The 16248-nt window shown below is 33.5% G+C and overlaps 3 protein-coding genes across 4 annotated transcripts; all 3 read left to right on the top strand.

Annotated features, from left to right (window-relative positions):
• The first annotated feature begins 264 nt into the window (after positions 1 to 264).
• On the top strand, positions 265 to 2882 carry LOC142540348 (ribosome-binding factor PSRP1, chloroplastic-like). Its single transcript, XM_075646436.1, is given in 7 exon segments — positions 265 to 690; positions 1571 to 1665; positions 1667 to 1712; positions 1816 to 1888; positions 1891 to 2047; positions 2246 to 2358; positions 2435 to 2882. Coding segments are annotated over 7 exon segments (726 nt in total). The 5' UTR covers positions 265 to 585; the 3' UTR covers positions 2572 to 2882.
• Positions 2883 to 8161: 5279 nt separating this feature from the next.
• Positions 8162 to 11623, top strand: LOC142540347 (polyadenylate-binding protein-interacting protein 12-like). 2 transcript variants are annotated; one of them, XM_075646434.1, is made up of 11 exons: positions 8162 to 8333; positions 8450 to 8929; positions 9309 to 9419; positions 9632 to 9676; positions 9789 to 9861; positions 9945 to 10057; positions 10148 to 10207; positions 10290 to 10337; positions 10422 to 10490; positions 11170 to 11231; positions 11396 to 11623. In XM_075646434.1, the coding sequence occupies exons 2-11, from the start codon at positions 8501 to 8503 to the stop codon at positions 11436 to 11438; spliced, it is 1053 nt and encodes a 350-aa protein (XP_075502549.1). In that variant the 5' UTR covers positions 8162 to 8333; positions 8450 to 8500; the 3' UTR covers positions 11439 to 11623. The 2 variants fall into 2 exon arrangements, with proteins under 2 accessions (XP_075502549.1, XP_075502550.1); XM_075646435.1 differs by having other exon boundaries at positions 8163 to 8333; positions 9312 to 9419.
• A 1005-nt stretch (positions 11624 to 12628) lies between these two features.
• Positions 12629 to 14719, top strand: LOC142540346 (GRF1-interacting factor 2-like). The gene is made up of 4 exons (XM_075646433.1): positions 12629 to 12843; positions 13160 to 13236; positions 13983 to 14070; positions 14140 to 14719. The coding sequence occupies exons 1-4, from the start codon at positions 12760 to 12762 to the stop codon at positions 14488 to 14490; spliced, it is 600 nt and encodes a 199-aa protein (XP_075502548.1). The 5' UTR covers positions 12629 to 12759; the 3' UTR covers positions 14491 to 14719.
• The last annotated feature ends 1529 nt before the right edge of the window (positions 14720 to 16248 follow it).

Below are 16248 nucleotides of genomic sequence, written 5' to 3'. Positions count from 1 at the left end.
TATAATCGAGTCTCAAACTTAAAATATCGTCACAAATTAAAGATCTTCGGTCATTCAAAATATTGTTTTTAGTTTTTTTTGTTTTTTTTTTTTGGGTTAATAAAACTTTGAGTAATTCCTCCAAAATTACAAGGATAAGTACCATTGGGCCTCTGTCATTCACACTTATGAAATTGATGAGCTGGACAGTACGTTGGGCCTCTATTTTGGGCTCAAACCAGATCCCTACCTCGGCGTCGGGGACAAAATTAATTCAATCCTCTCGTGTGTCAGTTTTGATGATAGATCGTTCTGGAACATATCCGTCTCCTACACCCCGCATCGGGCATTCTACTGTTTTTTGCAAGTAGTTCACTTTCAATCCTCAATATTTTTCGACTTTTTCAAGAAATCAGTGAAGGTTCATGCGAAATGGCTACGTTCTTTGCAGCTCCTTGTATGCAGAAAAGATTTAATCATCATCATTATCACGTTGCTTGCTGCACCACTTAATCTTCTGGCTGGTTATCTTCGAATAATTTTCATTCAGTGGAAATATCTTCGAGATACTCTTGCCTTTTGGGAACGGGTCTCCGGGCATATGAGATGGATTTTGTCGAAAGTGTTGGCAAACGATCGAGGGGAGCTCGGATGTCGTGGGATGGTCCTTTGTCTTCCGTCAAATTGATTATTCAAGGAAAGAACTTGGAGGTACCCTTTTGTTCCTTGGAATTCAGAAGAGTAGTTTTTTGAACTATTTTCCTTTTGATGTGGAGGAGGGGAGAAAATGTGGATTAAATAATGAGTTTGTTGCTTGATTTATTTTCTTCATTTTGTCTCTGCTTGTTGCCTTGTTGGAGAGAAAAATATAGAGCCTGCGAAAGTTCTTAAGTGGTATGGATTATTAATTTATTTTGTGTTTAATTCATGTGGCAGGATTTTTAGATGTTTTCGTCGTGTTTTTGGATTTGGTCTCTTTTTTCCTTCAATCTCCTCTCTTGGGGCATACGGATATATATTTATGAGTACCGTGCTAACAGTTGCATTCATACCGATGCTGGCCCCTCAAAGACAAGAACTATGCGAATCAAAGGGCTGCTGAGGGCGGTGATCAATCGGTATTCCTTTCGGTATGAATGCAACTGTTAGCAGTTAGCACGGGAATTATGTACAAAACATTTGATCCAGTGATCAATCGGTATTCCTTTCATTATGGCCGGCAACCTATATCAGCTCAAATCTATTAATGTCTGATTTGTTCAAACCAATGTTACGTATCCTGGTATTGGTGTTCGTATTATGCTGGTTTGACCATGATATTCATGTGGTCACTTGGGTCAAAGTTACAATTACAAACAAACTACTAAAGTATAAGGGGTTTTGAACTTTGAATTGATGGACGGAGTGATATCTTCCTCCTAGTTTTGCCTTTTCCTTAATTTTTTTTCTCATTGAATGATCACAGGATAAATGCTTGATCTTTTGATTCTTCCAGCTTCTAAATTGTATAACTAGCAGTTTCATTTTCATTTTTTTTCTGTTCTATTTTATGACTTGAAGAAATTAAGCTCGAGACTTTGGGCTAATGGAGTTGTCACCAATGGTGAAGAGCAATGTGGTAGAGAAGTTGGGTAAGGTAGTTCAAAAGTATAGCCATCTTGTGAGGGAGGTAGATGTTAGACTCTCTTCGAGGAGGAGAGGTTGGAAAAGGCCCTAAATCAAGAAGATGTGAGGTGTGTTCTGTATTCGATATTCGAACTCGAACGAAACATGTTACACATGCATGCATTTTGGAATACTTTAATTAGTCATCCTTGACAAGTGGCTTAAATTTAGGTGACATTCTTTTCAAAAAAACATGGAGTGATTCGTGCAGAGGAAGATGCTGAGTCACTTTATGGAAGTATAGATTGGTTTTTTCTATGATACAGATGAAGTTGGGGAAGATTAAGGAGAAAGACTCTGACCATGACCGTCATATGAAGGGTTTCGATAGGCAGAAGGTTATGGATCATGACGTGCCTGAATTTGCTGAGGATTTGGAGACACTTCCTCAAGAAGGAGATGAAAAGAAGACATCATTGACGAGGTTTTCATTCCAACTACTAGTTTGTGAATTATCTCGTAGTTTTGTGTTCCCATAACCTCTAATAGAGGAACCTTTTGTGTTGTTCGACGGTTTGACTTGATTCCATTTAAATGCCAAGAAGGGTTGGATGAGTAACCTTTGTTGAAATGTGGTATTTTAGTTTCAATCTCTCTTTCTTAGCTCTGTACTGCAGATTGTTCGTGCAAAGTATTTTGACATGTTGCCGTTAACTGTCATGGAGGCAGTTGAGCAACTCGAAAATGTGAACCACGATTTCTATGGTTTTTTGAAACGTGGAAACTGGTACGCGCCTACCAATCATTTCGCACTTTAAACAGCCTCCAAGTCGCTATATTAGTTCATTCTACTCCCTTTCAGGTGAGATTAACATAGTTTACAAAAGGAAAGTTGGAAGTTACAGTCTCATTATCCCCAAAAGAAATGGTGAAACGCAGCAACTGGAGACTGTTGTGGTTGAATCAGCTATAAATCGACCCTCGTGATATGAAAACGACCTTTTTTATGTAGTAGTCATTTCTTGGAAATGATGGATGAAGTCTTGGGAAATAAATCCTTTAAAGTTGTTGAGTAGAATTGTCCGAGGAGATGTCTTATCACAAATCCACCTGATTTTTTGTCTGGCTTGTAACTTTGCTCTCTCAAAAATAGTCATATCATGGCTTTAAATTGAAAGTGTAAAGCTTGATCCATCATATTCAGATATTTATTCATCTTCGTCCCCAAATTGGAATAATTTGGTGTTTATTGTTTGTTGGAAGTGTAGAATGGGAAGAGATGTGGATTTCAATTTGAATCTTGGGATGACATGATGAGAAACACAAGAAAAGAATGATTGATTCTAAGACAAGAAACGCTAGGATAGGCTTCCCACTGGTCTCCCTAAAGCAACTCCTTTCATTCTTTTAATAAGATTCCAAAATGATGGCGCTTTAAAGGGCCTTCAAAGGGTTCCCACGGATGCGGAAACATAATCCTACTTCCAATCTCAGCAAACAAAACAAAGTCAACAAAAGCTGTGTTTACAGACCCAGTAATGGTTGGTTTACCACGTCAAGGTCCCGAAGTTTTTCATTACTGACACTTGCGTGTTTTTTCTCTTATTTCATTATGATTAGATTATGTGGGCTTTCATATTTTTATGAAATTTGACATATATATTGATGATCAAAAAATTAACATTTGACACCATTGTAAAATGAGATATATTTCATATGTTGTATAGAATAATCCAGAAACGTTAAACCTAAGAAAAACGCAAAACAAATATTACCATGTGGAGTCAGTGGTTTGTTCGTTACCTTGGGTTTCAATTTTTGCTCTTTCAAACAAAACTAAATCTCATTTCAGTATTTTTCATGCAATACTTTAAAAGATAGATTATTTAAAAAAACAAAACAAAAACAAAAGCCAAAATTTTGTTTTGAATTTATTTTATTTTATTCTGTCTTTTTTTGTGGAGAGCAGTGTCATCCAATGGCAACATCATAACATAACAGCTTATCCCAACAATTTCAAACTCCACGTTTTCTTTCTGCCACTTTGAAAGACTGCGAAACCATTTTTAATTTTTTGTTTCTTTATTAAAGAGTTTGACTACATTTTTTTCCTAAACATCCATTGATCAATCGAATAATCTAACAATTTTATCCAAATCTTAAATTTATTCATTATTTGAGAGATTTGATTATTTCAATAATCGACTGATCGCTAGATACTAAATCTTCTCTGATCAAACATTTTTTTCCCAAAAAATTAAAATAAATCGGATTTAAAGAAAGCAAAACAAAGAGACTTTTCGATGTTTTTGTTTTATTTTAAAAAAAAACTCTGCATAAGAGAATGGATTCTTTCCGTTTTGTGATGAAACTTGGTTTCGTGACGCATAACCAAAGTTTATTTATATTTAATAGTTCAAGAAAGAAAAGATCGATCGAAGAAATGGTTAATAGAATTCAATACATTAGATCACAATTCTCAAATAATAAAAAAGTAACTACATATTTTTAATTTGTTTTGTTGTATTGTATATGCTCTCGAGCTTATGTATGCATGAAAAAGAAAATCAATAAGGAAGAATAGTCTCAAAACAATGGACACCGTCGAGCTCCGGCGCGAACCTCGGCCTCCTGCGGACTTCCGGCAGCGATTTGTTTCTAGTCACTTGTTTGTCCTCCTTGGAATCATTGATTTTCACAGCAGCCATCTGCTTCGATGATTGTTCTTGGAAGGAGCTGGAGCCAAAAAACCGGCTACTGTCTTGCTAAAGGAGTCGGCGCAGAGAGCGTCGAATGAACTGAAAATCGACATGATCGCCATCTCTAAGACGGATCGAGAGAGAGTTCTCCGCAAGAAATCTCAAGAACTCTACTTTGTTGGGGAAGAATGGATGCTTTTATCAGTTATTTATAGAGGGAAATACTCGTGTTTTTTATTTATTTATTTTCAAAAAATAAATGGAATTTCTATTAATATGAATATACGTTTGACGCGTTGGGGAAGCACCCAATAAAAAACGTGGGATGGGATTTTTTTTTGTCTTATTTCTCTTTTTTTCTTTTAAAAATATGGGGTCAAATCCTCGAAATTATCAAGGACATATTCCGTTCAAATAGGTCTCTTTTAAGATGGTTTCACGAATTTTTATCTGTGAGACGAGTCAATCATACAAATATTCACAATAAAAAGTAATAATTTTAGCATAAAAAGTAATATTTTTTCATGTATGACCAAAATAAGATATCTGTGTCATAAAATAAGACCTGTGAGACCGTCTCATACAAGTTTTTGCCATTCAGTTCGAGTCTTGAGGATATATGTGATAATTTATAGTTGATACTTGATAGCAATCCCATAGTAGATTAGGTTTTTTTCATGAGAGGTTTATATTCATTATACGGATAAATTCGATTCAATACTTGAGTTTAAGATTCGTCTCACATAACGGACCTGTGAGATCGTCTCATTTTGTGTTAATTATAATAGATTTTTTGACGAGATTATCGAATTATGTGTGTAGATTGACTGTATTCTACGCATATGTATTATGTTGAAGGATATAGAATTAAATACAACCGTTCAAAAAAAAATGTATTGTAGTTTTCATCTAGATTCTTTAAATTACTTTAATCAAATATATTGCACAATACATTTTATCATATATCTCTATTAGTGATTAAAAACAAGTATTTTTTTTTATTTAACTCAATTTAGTAACCGAGAAGATTTTATATCATTTTGGCGACGTGACTGGGTGATATGGCGGAGGACTGGTAACAGGTAATCTGTTTTCCCCAGCGCAATCCAGATCTCGTTTACTCAAACTAATAACTCAAAAGCAAAAACTTGTGCGAGACGGTCTCACAGATCGTATTTTGTGAGACAGATCTCTTATTTGGGTCATCCATAAAAAAATATTACTTTTTATGCTAAGAGTATTACTTTTTATTATAAATATCAGCAGGGTTGACCCGTCTCTCAGATAAAGATTCGTGAGACCGTCTCACAAGAGACCTACTCTAACTCAAAATATAAATCTTGACGTCATTATTTTTGACAAAGTAACGAGTGTCATTTTCATGCATAGACCTATCTTAATATTTTCATGTGTGTAATTTAAATTGTTATAATGATAGTTTGTGAAAACATTAATTATAGAGTTAGTTACATATACCTCTCCTAATGTTTATCATAACTAAATAAATCAATGAACTTTGAAAATTACATATGTCTCTCCTCATATTTGTGTCAAGATTATATGTACCTTTGTTAACTTTAAAAATTACAAATACATCCATATTTTTTTATATACCTTAAAAATTACCTCTTTTGTCCATAAAAATAGTAAGGACATCAAAAAATAATTTAAGAAAATAAAAGTACAAAAAATGCAAACCAAATTGGAAATTTTTATTTTGTTTGTAAATGTTAAAACTTAAAATATTATATTTTTATCGATGTATTTTAAAACTAGAATCCATCGAACCAAACCAAAATATATTTATAAATTGAATTTCTAATATTAACTTATACTTTAGGGGATTGTAAAGATTGACTTATGTATATGTAATTTCTAAAGTTAATTAAAGAGTGTTAATATAAGTTTGATACAAATATAAGGAAAGACATATTTAATTTTCGGAATTAGTTGTTTTTATTTTAATTATGTTAAATTTCCAAAGAATTATATGTAATTAATTATTAATTATATTATCTTGTCTTCATTTAACTTTTATGGTCAACTGTTTTGGACTAATTACAAACGACGTGTTCACTTTGGCCCCTTTAATTTGTCGTAATGGTTAATTTAACTCCCCGCAGTTTATAGAGAATAAACTAGTTTTTGTTGTTAATGTCATCTTAATTGTGATGATGTGGTACTTAAAAGAAAATCAAAATTTTAAAAAAACCATAACACTTAAAAAGAAGAAACTCCAATATACGGTCAATATCAGACATGAATCAAAACTAGATCACAACTCTTCATAACCAGAAGCAGAGACTATGTAATGAGTTTCTTGTAATAACATGTCAGATTAACATCAAATCATTTAATACTTAATAAGAGACCGATGATATCCGTTTGGTGTGTATCTTTCATCAAATGAGGTCATTATTTAATATTATCGTTGATTACAAAAGTACACTTTATTTAACGACATTAAATCAACCGTACAAGATCATTTATTAATCTATTTAACATAGTTCATTATTAGATTCATGTACTCTTAAAGGAAAAAGAATACATCTTTCTTGAACGTTAAAAGATCTGCTATATAAAGATATCTTGAGGATTCACAAAACATCGTTCTGACTCTTGAACTAGGAATTTGCAATGAACAGTCATTAAAAAGACTCAATTTTCTCAATGCCTTGGAAAACCAACACACACTTTAAAAACTCATTAGAGTGAGAAGATTATTTATGTCATCTTTATTTACACACATTCATTATTTCAACCACCGTAAAATATGAAGTATTTGTAATATGAGCAAAGAGTATTTCGCATAATTAAATCTATTAAGTGTTGTGCTATCATACTCGGAGTTTTAGTAGGCAAAGATAAGACTCACTGAACTGGGTTTGTACAATTGTGCACCAGTCAAATTCTTCTAATTATACCTTCTAAAAATAAGGGAGACCTAAAAAGGTTTCGTTTTTCGAACTTTCATAAACAAGTTATATGTTTTATTGTCTTCTATTGACGATTTGAGGGTTCTGGACATATCAACCGAGACCCAAAATCTAACTCGAAAAAATTAATCAAGTTGTGTCGAGTTCAGTTTGACCCCGGATTTTTTAATTTACTTTCTTTATAGAATTAAGAAACATTGGTTATATTCTTATATATTACATGTTTAATTTTTTTTATTACATATCGATATCATAAAATTTCATCATATAATATTTATTTTATAAAATATGGATGATTTTAAAAAAAAAATTGTGTAGTAAGTTTACATTAAATTTTTTACAATTAAGCTGTAAGATTAAATCATATAAATATTGTTATTATGTGTTTAAATTACAATATTATTATATGTTTTATATTTTAATTAATTTTTTGTTAAAAAAATCCAAATCGGGTTATTTCGGGTTGACTGGGTTTTATCGAGTTTCGATTGATCGGGTTGATACGGATTCGGTTTGAGAATTTTTAATTATAAAAAATTTATAATGTCGAAATTTGATTACCTAAATCATTAGTTGACCCGAGATCATATTAATAAGATGATAAACAAAAAATAATAATTATGTATACAAATGTCAAGATATGATGATTAAGGAAAGTGAAATCCCTCAAATATTGTTATGGGCATATAATTAAAGATATATATATATATATATATAAATGAACTTATTATATATATGACATGAAAGTATTCAGTGTGTGCGGAGTTTGTGATCGACGAAGGCTTTAAAAATATATAATCCATTTCATTATATTTATTTATTAAGGAAAAAAAAACACATTTACCACGTGTCAATGTTTATTTTATCATATTTTCCAGGCGATGCGATCAAGAAATACAAATAATTTAAAGCTAAAAAAAATAAACTCCATCATTTCTCTGTAATCCCCGAATACTCTTCTCCTATTTTGTAGCATCTCCTTTACCCTAAAAAAGAGAGTGAAGAAAAATTTGCTCCGTTTCACTCTCTACTACCCCTCTTGCTTCTGTCCTTCCAATTCTTTGGTAATTATTGTCTTAGCTCGAGGTGTCTCCGTTCAGACTCATTTCATCAGGTGAAAAGTGTGATTTTTTTAATAAAAAAATATGTTAAAAAAGGAATTTTTAGCTTTGATCCATTTATATAATGCATTGGTTTCTGGGTTTCTTTGTTTTTGTTGTTTTGTGACAGACCCACGACTGTAATAAACAAGAAAAGGGAGAAAAGAGATTAATACTGATCATGGCGGTGGTGGATAGTGCTGGGGTTAACGTGATTCCGACATCGAATAGGGCTGGCCGCCATAATGATTTTGCGGCGGATCACCATCGTCGCTACCAACAGCAGCAGCACATAATGGGAAATGAAGTCTCAAGAGGTCATGGAGAAATCAAAATGAACGGCGAGGATGATGAGGGGGGAGGGTTTAAGAAAGAGATTATAGATTTGGAGGAAATGCTGTCTAAATTGAATCCCATGGCTGAAGAATTTGTTCCGCCGTCTCTGGCCGCTGTCGGGGGCGGTGGGAACCACAGGCTGGTTTTCCCGCCGGCATATGCTGAAGCAGCGACGGCTGCAGCAGCTGGGCTCTTTGTAAACAACGCCGGCAGTTTTGTAATGCCGCAGCTTGTTAATTATGGAGTCGCAACTAGAAATTCTTTTTTTAGAAAGGTTCGTTTTTTATTGTTTTATATTTTTAAAAGAAAATGATTTTGTATCAAGTTCAATCCATGGAATCTTATATCTTGTTCTAGTTTCTCGTGTTTTATCTTTATTTTGGTTGAAAGGGTAAGTTAGAACTTAATCGAATGTTGGAAATATTGTTCCTCTTTATTTCTATTCAGTTTCAGTGACATCCTTCCTTAATTGCTGCTCATTTAGTTTTGATTCAACAGAAATGAAATTCAGAAATGGTAAAAATTTGGTGCATTTGGATTAAGAGGTTAAAAATTTAGTTTATTTACAATTAAAGATGTGAAAATTAGAGTTTGCTTTTTTAATATTTTCATATTAAGATTTATGAAATTAGTACCAGCTTTGCTATGTACAGAAGAAAAGTGACAACGAGCAAGGGAGGCGGAGGATGAATAGCCGAACAAGCATGGCTCAAAGAGAAGACGCAATTAGAAGGACGGTTTTTGTATCTGACATTGATCACCAGGTTATGAAAATTCGGTAGAGGGCTGGCTTCCCTCCATTTTATGTATTCAATAGACGTGTAGAATCTCTCTCCCTCCCTAACTTTTTCGAGTTTTAGTTCTTCCCACGATAAAAAATGCTGGTTCTGCAACTCATTATATTGTTTTAATCCGCTCGTTCATATTGTCATTGTCAATCGTGTAATAAATTTGGAGTGTTTTGTTGCCAGTGTAGGTTACTGAGGAGCAACTTGCTTGTCTTTTCATAAATTGTGGACAGGTAATTATGTGCTATCATTAATCACTACGACTTTGCGTTTATGACTTTACAATGTGTTTGCCCGCCAATAAACTTATATTTGAGTATCTTTTGCGCATTGTTCGTGATTAAGGTTGTGGATTGTCGCATTTGTGGTGACCCTAACTCCGTGCTTCGATTCGCCTTTGTGGAATTTACTGATGAAGGTATTCTTAAGATTGGATCGCTTACTTGTCTATTTTGACGAGTTCTCTTCATATTAATATGTACTGTGTTACACGGCTTGCAGAAGGGGCACATAATGCTTTGAGTTTGGCCGGAACTATGCTTGGTTTTTATCCAGTGAGAATACTGCCTTCCAAAACTGCAATAGCACCTGTCAATCCGACATTCTTGCCAAGGGTGAGAATTTTTGTTACTTTTTTTCACTTGCATCACTTTTTCAGACCAAATAACAAAGCCATAATTTCATTTACATTGCAATGACACTAGTCTGAAGATGAAAGGGAGATGTGCGCAAGAACTATCTATTGCACAAATATTGACAAAAAGGTAGCTTTGAAGTTCACCATCTGTTTGACAAGTGGTTTACAATCTTTAATTGCTACCAACATGTATGATTTGTTTTGTCCAGGTTACCGAAGCCGATGTGAAACTTTTCTTTGAGTCCGTTTGTGGAGAGGTTTGTAGCTTCTCTTATGATGGTTCAGAATTACTGTTAATGAAATTATCAGTCATGTTGTAGAATGTGTATTGGTTGATACAGGTTCTGCACTTAAGGTTGCTTGGAGACTATAGGCATTCGACTCGAATAGCTTTCGTGGAGTTTGTAAGGGTAAGAAGCACCAGTTTCTTTCTGTTCAACTTGCTTCAGGATGCTGACATACACAAAATAACCATGTCTTCTTTCTTGTAATACTTTTGGTTCTGACTCTGTACTTTTTATCCGTTGCAATTTGGTTCAATAAATTGTCAAATAATGTTTATGATATGTATCGGTGTGGCTATAGCAGCCCAATGATTTACTTATGTGATCCATTGGCTATGTTAGAATGGCGGAGTCGAATCACATTCCCTTGCCACTCTACTGTCTGCTGCTATTATATATAGTTTTTGAATTTTTTTGTTCCCATTGGTAAAAGCACAATAACAACCTTCGAGTTCTTATGTTCATTTTATTTTATTGAATCTACCTTACTTGAGTAAAATTTGCATTTCTTCCCTCATAAAATTGAAACATGTGATGCTAATCAACGAGTATTGTTCATCACTTGAACTTGAGATTCTATTGTAGGTAAGGAAGTTCTGTGTTTCACGACACCCTCTCCTTTTGCACATGTCTATGCTATCTATCTATCAGCGTGTACCGTTTGATTTGGGCGATAGTTTCAATTGTGGGACTTTTTGTGTTGATTCTTGTTTGTGTCCATCGAGTTCTGTTTTCTGTATCTTGTTTTTTTTTTTCCTGAGTGAGTTTAGATGGAATAGTTACTGTTTTTGTTGGGGTGAGACAGGCTGAAAGCGCGATCGGTGCTCTGAATTGCAGTGGTGCTGTCTTGGGATTGCTTCCGATAAGGTAAGCCTTCTTTCTATTTTCGACACGAAGACTTTCACTCGACTGCACATACATTAATCCAGTTAGTGTGGGAACTCTCAAGGAGATCAATTTAAAAAATGTAATCTTTTTTTGAGGGTGAATTATTGAGTGTATCGATGTTACTAAGAATGATGTATTTGCAGGATAAGCCCATCAAAGACCCCGGTTCGACCCCGTGTTGCGTAGAAGGTGTATCCCTTGGCTTGAGATCCCTATTACATATATGCATATGCTTATTTTATCAACCTGGATGATATTTGTACTTGTTGTGCTTCATGTTGAGTTTAGTAGGCTTCAACTCATATTTTGTCAGTCTTTTGTCCGACTTTTTTTTGTCATTTTACGACCCCATCCATTTTCTCTTCGTCTAATTTCAGAGTTATAAAACCATGAAATCTTCACTTTCAAAAATGCATCTTAGATTTTGACATACTCGTTTTGCTTTTAATAGAGCTACGCTTATGCAATTCTAGCGTTTAGATATAAATTAATTATTAAAAGGAATCTTTTAATTTTTCTTAAAATGTTGAAATATAAGCTCTAAATGAACCAGAGCCTGTATGTTAAAAATCTAGGAAGCGTGTAAATTTACAATATTTTTATAATAATAATTAAAATTTAAATATATTTATTACATTATATTGTTAATTTTAAGTAATTATTCAAACGTGCGTACTTACAAAATTTAATCGTTAGTTTCATAAAATATCACATGGATCGCACGGATGATATATTAATATATATATATATATATATATATATATAAAAGAGTAGGTCTCTTGTGAGATGTTCTCACGAATTTTTATCTGTGCGACGGGTCAACTTTACCGATATTCATAATAAAAAGTAATATTCTTAGCATAAAAAGTAATATTTTTTCATGGATGATTTAAATAAGAGATCCGTCTTATAAAATACAACCCGTGAAATCGTCCTATACAAGTTTTCGTACATATATAATGCCAAACAAGTCTCTCCAAGAAAGGAACTTATCTTTCTCGATCAAAAATTACTTTAAATAGAATATTTATCGGTGCAAATTAAAAAAAAACACATAAAAACTTATGAAACAATTTCACGAGTTATTTTCCATATCTTAAAAATACTACAATTGATTTGTTTTAAACCACTTTTTATTTTAATCCTTGTTTTAACTTTCAAAAAATCGTTGAATAATTATGGAAGTACCTTCCTACCTAAAGTAACTTGTAAATAATATCATTCAATTAATTTTTTTTTTTTGAAGCAAAAATAAAAAATCTCTTTTTCATATTAAAATTTCTCGTTCTAGTTTTCGTAAATAAAAAATTCCAAAAAAGATAGATTAAATTGTGAAAATTATTGGTTTTTGGTATGCAAGTGAAATATTTATATTTGTAACCAACAAATTACATTGACGGGAGTAGTTTCCATTTCAGAAGTCAAATCATTAATCATTTCGATTCCTTTCCATCCAAATTTCGAGCTTAGGGTTATTTGGAAGAAATCAGTGTAAATAGGAGCAAAAATGCAGCAACACGCACCCCAAGGAATGAATTCTGCTACCACCCCGTCCCCACTCAGTCTCGTCTCCACCGAGCAGATTCAAAAGGTTTTTTTCGAGTTTTTTGTTTTCATTTATTATTATTCTTTTGTTTTTCTCGAAATGATTCATGTTTTTTTTTTTGTTGGAAAACGCTATATTTTGATTTTTCTCTATTATTTATTTATTTTTGGGGCGGATACATTGGACCACTTCTGAAAATTACATGCCTTTTCTGCAGTATCTAAAAAATAATTTGAAATTTCCCACTTGTATGACTACGGGATGAAGTGTGGGAATTTATGAGATAATTGTGTTCTGCGATTTATATGATTACGGGTCATTCATGCCAAAATCTTACGTTGGTAAATTCTTGTCGATGCAGTTGTTGGATGAGAACAAAAACTTGATCATGGCTATACTGGAGAGCCAAAAAATTGGGAAAATGGCTGAATGTGCTCAGTGAGTCGCATTTGATTCATTTCCATGCGAATTTATTGCATTTATGTGAATTTTTTTAGTTCTATGTTTATGTTTTCCTTGAGTCGTTTCAGTTTTTGCCGGTATTTGACTCTATATAGAAAATGAATACTGATGTCTTGAATGAATTTGTGCTTCATCTGTACTACCGGATCATTATAGGGTTGCGGTAATAAATAATCCGCGGCTGTGATCCAATTCAATTCTTTAATATTTGAAGATGATGAAGTTTGCTAGGATTTTTCGACCTTGCAAAGACTTGTTATTTAAATTTACATAGGCCATTTTTCTCATAACACGGACTCCTTTTGCTTTAGAAGTGTGGTAATTGAATGCATTTCGTTTGTTGAGTAGTCATGTTCAAAGTGAAATACTTATTCATGGTAAAAAAACAAACTAGTATTTAGTATCTACACAAGGGAGAATTGGGGAGACAATAAAAGAAGAAGAAAAGGTGTGGGACTCTTCTTTCTAAATCGGATGTGTATGAAATAGTATGCTGTGCTTTTATTGTATGTATGTACATAACTTGATGAGATTATAGCCAAAGTTCACTTAAACACCAAGTTTTCGGAGGTCATTTTCGTTTTTCATATTATTTTTTACAAACAATACACGATCATTTTTCAGGCAATACTTGTCTCCAATCATTAATCTAAACTCCAATATGAAACACTTCACCATGTATGTTGAGCCACGTGGCATGCTCTGTTAATGAAATAATTCAGGTATCAAGCCATTCTTCAGAAGAACTTAATGTATTTAGCTGCCATCGCTGATGCTCAGCCACAAGGATCAACCGCACCCCCTTCACAGGTCTCTAGCATGTCTTCTATACTTGCTATAAATGCATTCCCTCTTTCTAACAATGAGCTGTATTTGCAGCTTCCCACTAGTTCTCTTACCCCACCCGGAAGCCATGTGCTACAGTCTCACGCAACAACTGTTCAACAGCAACAAGTCGGCGTTCCTGTTGCAAAGTTACCTTTCCAGCTCAATTCTATGAGGTCTCAAGACCAACAAAATCAGCTTCTACAATTCCAACAACAGCAGTTGCAAGGCCATTTTGGTCATGGAGGGATAACTAATAATGGTATGCATCTACTTATGCAACCTGGAGTTGCCGGTTCAGGTAATTTGATGGATTTAAGAGGAAGCCAGCTGGGTGCTATGGAGTCTAATTCTGGTGACGGTCACGGACACTCTGCTCTGGGATCCGTTGATGGACGAGAATGAATGCGGGAGTCTTGATTTGTCGTGGGAGGTTTATTGGTGATACTCAAATTCAACCCTTTATGGTTGCTTAGATGGACTTTTTCTGAGTGATTGCATTTCTCAGTTTCTTATACATCTGACTTGAGATGCATCATTTTGGTTAAATGTTGCTAAGGTGTTACCTAATCGGCTTGGCATGAAACCTTGTAGTAAATTTTGTTTAGGCAGCAGCACACCCTTTGACCTCAGTGTTTATTTTCTTTCACGAAGCTGAAGCAGCTGTTGGTTGTGTATGGCGTTTGAATATATATATATATATATACATATATATACACACAATTTTGGATATGTTTCATTATATCTAATATGAGAGTTTTATTTCATAGTTGTGCACGGATATGAACATGGTAAATGATCAACATTTCAAAATTTTATATATATATATATTTGATAAAATATATATGATATAAAATCACATAAACGGCTTGTAAGATGTAGAGATCTGACTAATAAATCCATTTTAAAATTTAAAATTCTTTACTAATCGTTTTTATATTACTCAAATTGTTTGATTTACATTAACCAAGTTAAAATTATTTAGATTGTTAAATATTAACTATCATGTCAACGATTAAGAATTAAAGATAAAAGATTAAATTTTGATTTCGAATGATTCGAAGTATTATCAAATCGACTGTAACTAAGGATGTCAATGGGTCCGGGTTTTACTCAGACCCGCAATGGACCCGTGTGTATGGAGTGGGTTTGGGCATACTAAATGAGTCATGGGGCGGGTCTCGAGTCCAATTTTTCAGACATGTCCGGATATGGGACGGGTCATGGGTCCTATAATATCCGCCTCATATCCGCCCCATATATGTGGATATAAATACTCTAGGATTTTAGTTTTATTAATTTTCATTTTTTTAGTAGCTCACCTCAACCATAACAGTCTTAACTATTCATATGTAAACTGTTGCATTTGAATATGCTTTTAGCAATAGTGGAAGAATAGTCGGTCCTCATTCTTAGTAGACTTAATCCAACGACTTTGGAGACATTGATGTGCTCGCGAAAATGGTTATGGGGTGATGTGAAAGGTAAATAAATCACAGTTTTATTTTGTTATTGTACTTTCATTTTAATTTTTTTTACTGTACTTTCTTTTTTTAAATTACATTTTTTTACAATTTGAAATTATAGTTTTATTTTTTCAATGTACTTTCTCTATTTAATTTTGCAGTTAATTCTTCAAGTAGTTTACCAACTTGTTCCACCATTCTTGATGAAGAGGAAAATGATCCTGAAGAATATGTCTGAAATATTGCCTACTCGCTGATTTTATATTGATCTGTTTAAATTATATTATGACTTATTTTTAGGGATGTCAAGATTTTTTTGGAGAGCTATTAACTCTTTTTTTATGTAATTCTTTATATCTTGAAAATACTTTGTTTGTTATTATTAAGTATGGTCGAAGACATGAATTAATTTTCCACAATGTTGTATTTAGAGGCTTGTCTGTTTCATAATTCAGTCATGTGAGAAGAAAGATTACTTTTTTATTTTAAAAAAATTCGGGTCTCATGGGTCTACCCGGCCCCGTTTCGTATTCGAGGTGGAGTGGGTCCGAAGAATATTTAACCGGGGTGGGACAGGTAATAGGTCAAAGTTTTTTTTCATGATGAGGGTCTTGCATTTAGCCAAACCCGCTCCATTGACATCTCTAACTGTAATTGTTAAAACTGGTGACCCGTTATGGTTTTTATTGCACCATTT

The sequence above is a fragment of the Primulina tabacum genome, chromosome 3 (assembly GCF_025594145.1).
Source record: "Primulina tabacum isolate GXHZ01 chromosome 3, ASM2559414v2, whole genome shotgun sequence".
Taxonomy (NCBI): domain Eukaryota; kingdom Viridiplantae; phylum Streptophyta; class Magnoliopsida; order Lamiales; family Gesneriaceae; genus Primulina; species Primulina tabacum.
This window is presented reverse-complemented; position numbering and strand designations above follow the sequence as displayed.

Coding starts and splice junctions, on each gene's coding strand:
- LOC142540347 (XM_075646434.1), top strand. CDS start 8,501: ATGGCGGTGGTGGATAGTGCTGGGGTTAACGTGATTCCGACATCGAAT. Junction 9,420..9,631: donor TATCTGACATTGATCACCAG/GTTATGAAAATT, acceptor TTGCCAGTGTAG/GTTACTGAGGAGCAACTTGC. Junction 11,232..11,395: donor TTGGGATTGCTTCCGATAAG/GTAAGCCTTCTT, acceptor ATGTATTTGCAG/GATAAGCCCATCAAAGACCC.
- LOC142540346 (XM_075646433.1), top strand. CDS start 12,760: ATGCAGCAACACGCACCCCAAGGAATGAATTCTGCTACCACCCCGTCC. Junction 12,844..13,159: donor CCACCGAGCAGATTCAAAAG/GTTTTTTTCGAG, acceptor TTGTCGATGCAG/TTGTTGGATGAGAACAAAAA. Junction 14,071..14,139: donor CAACCGCACCCCCTTCACAG/GTCTCTAGCATG, acceptor CTGTATTTGCAG/CTTCCCACTAGTTCTCTTAC.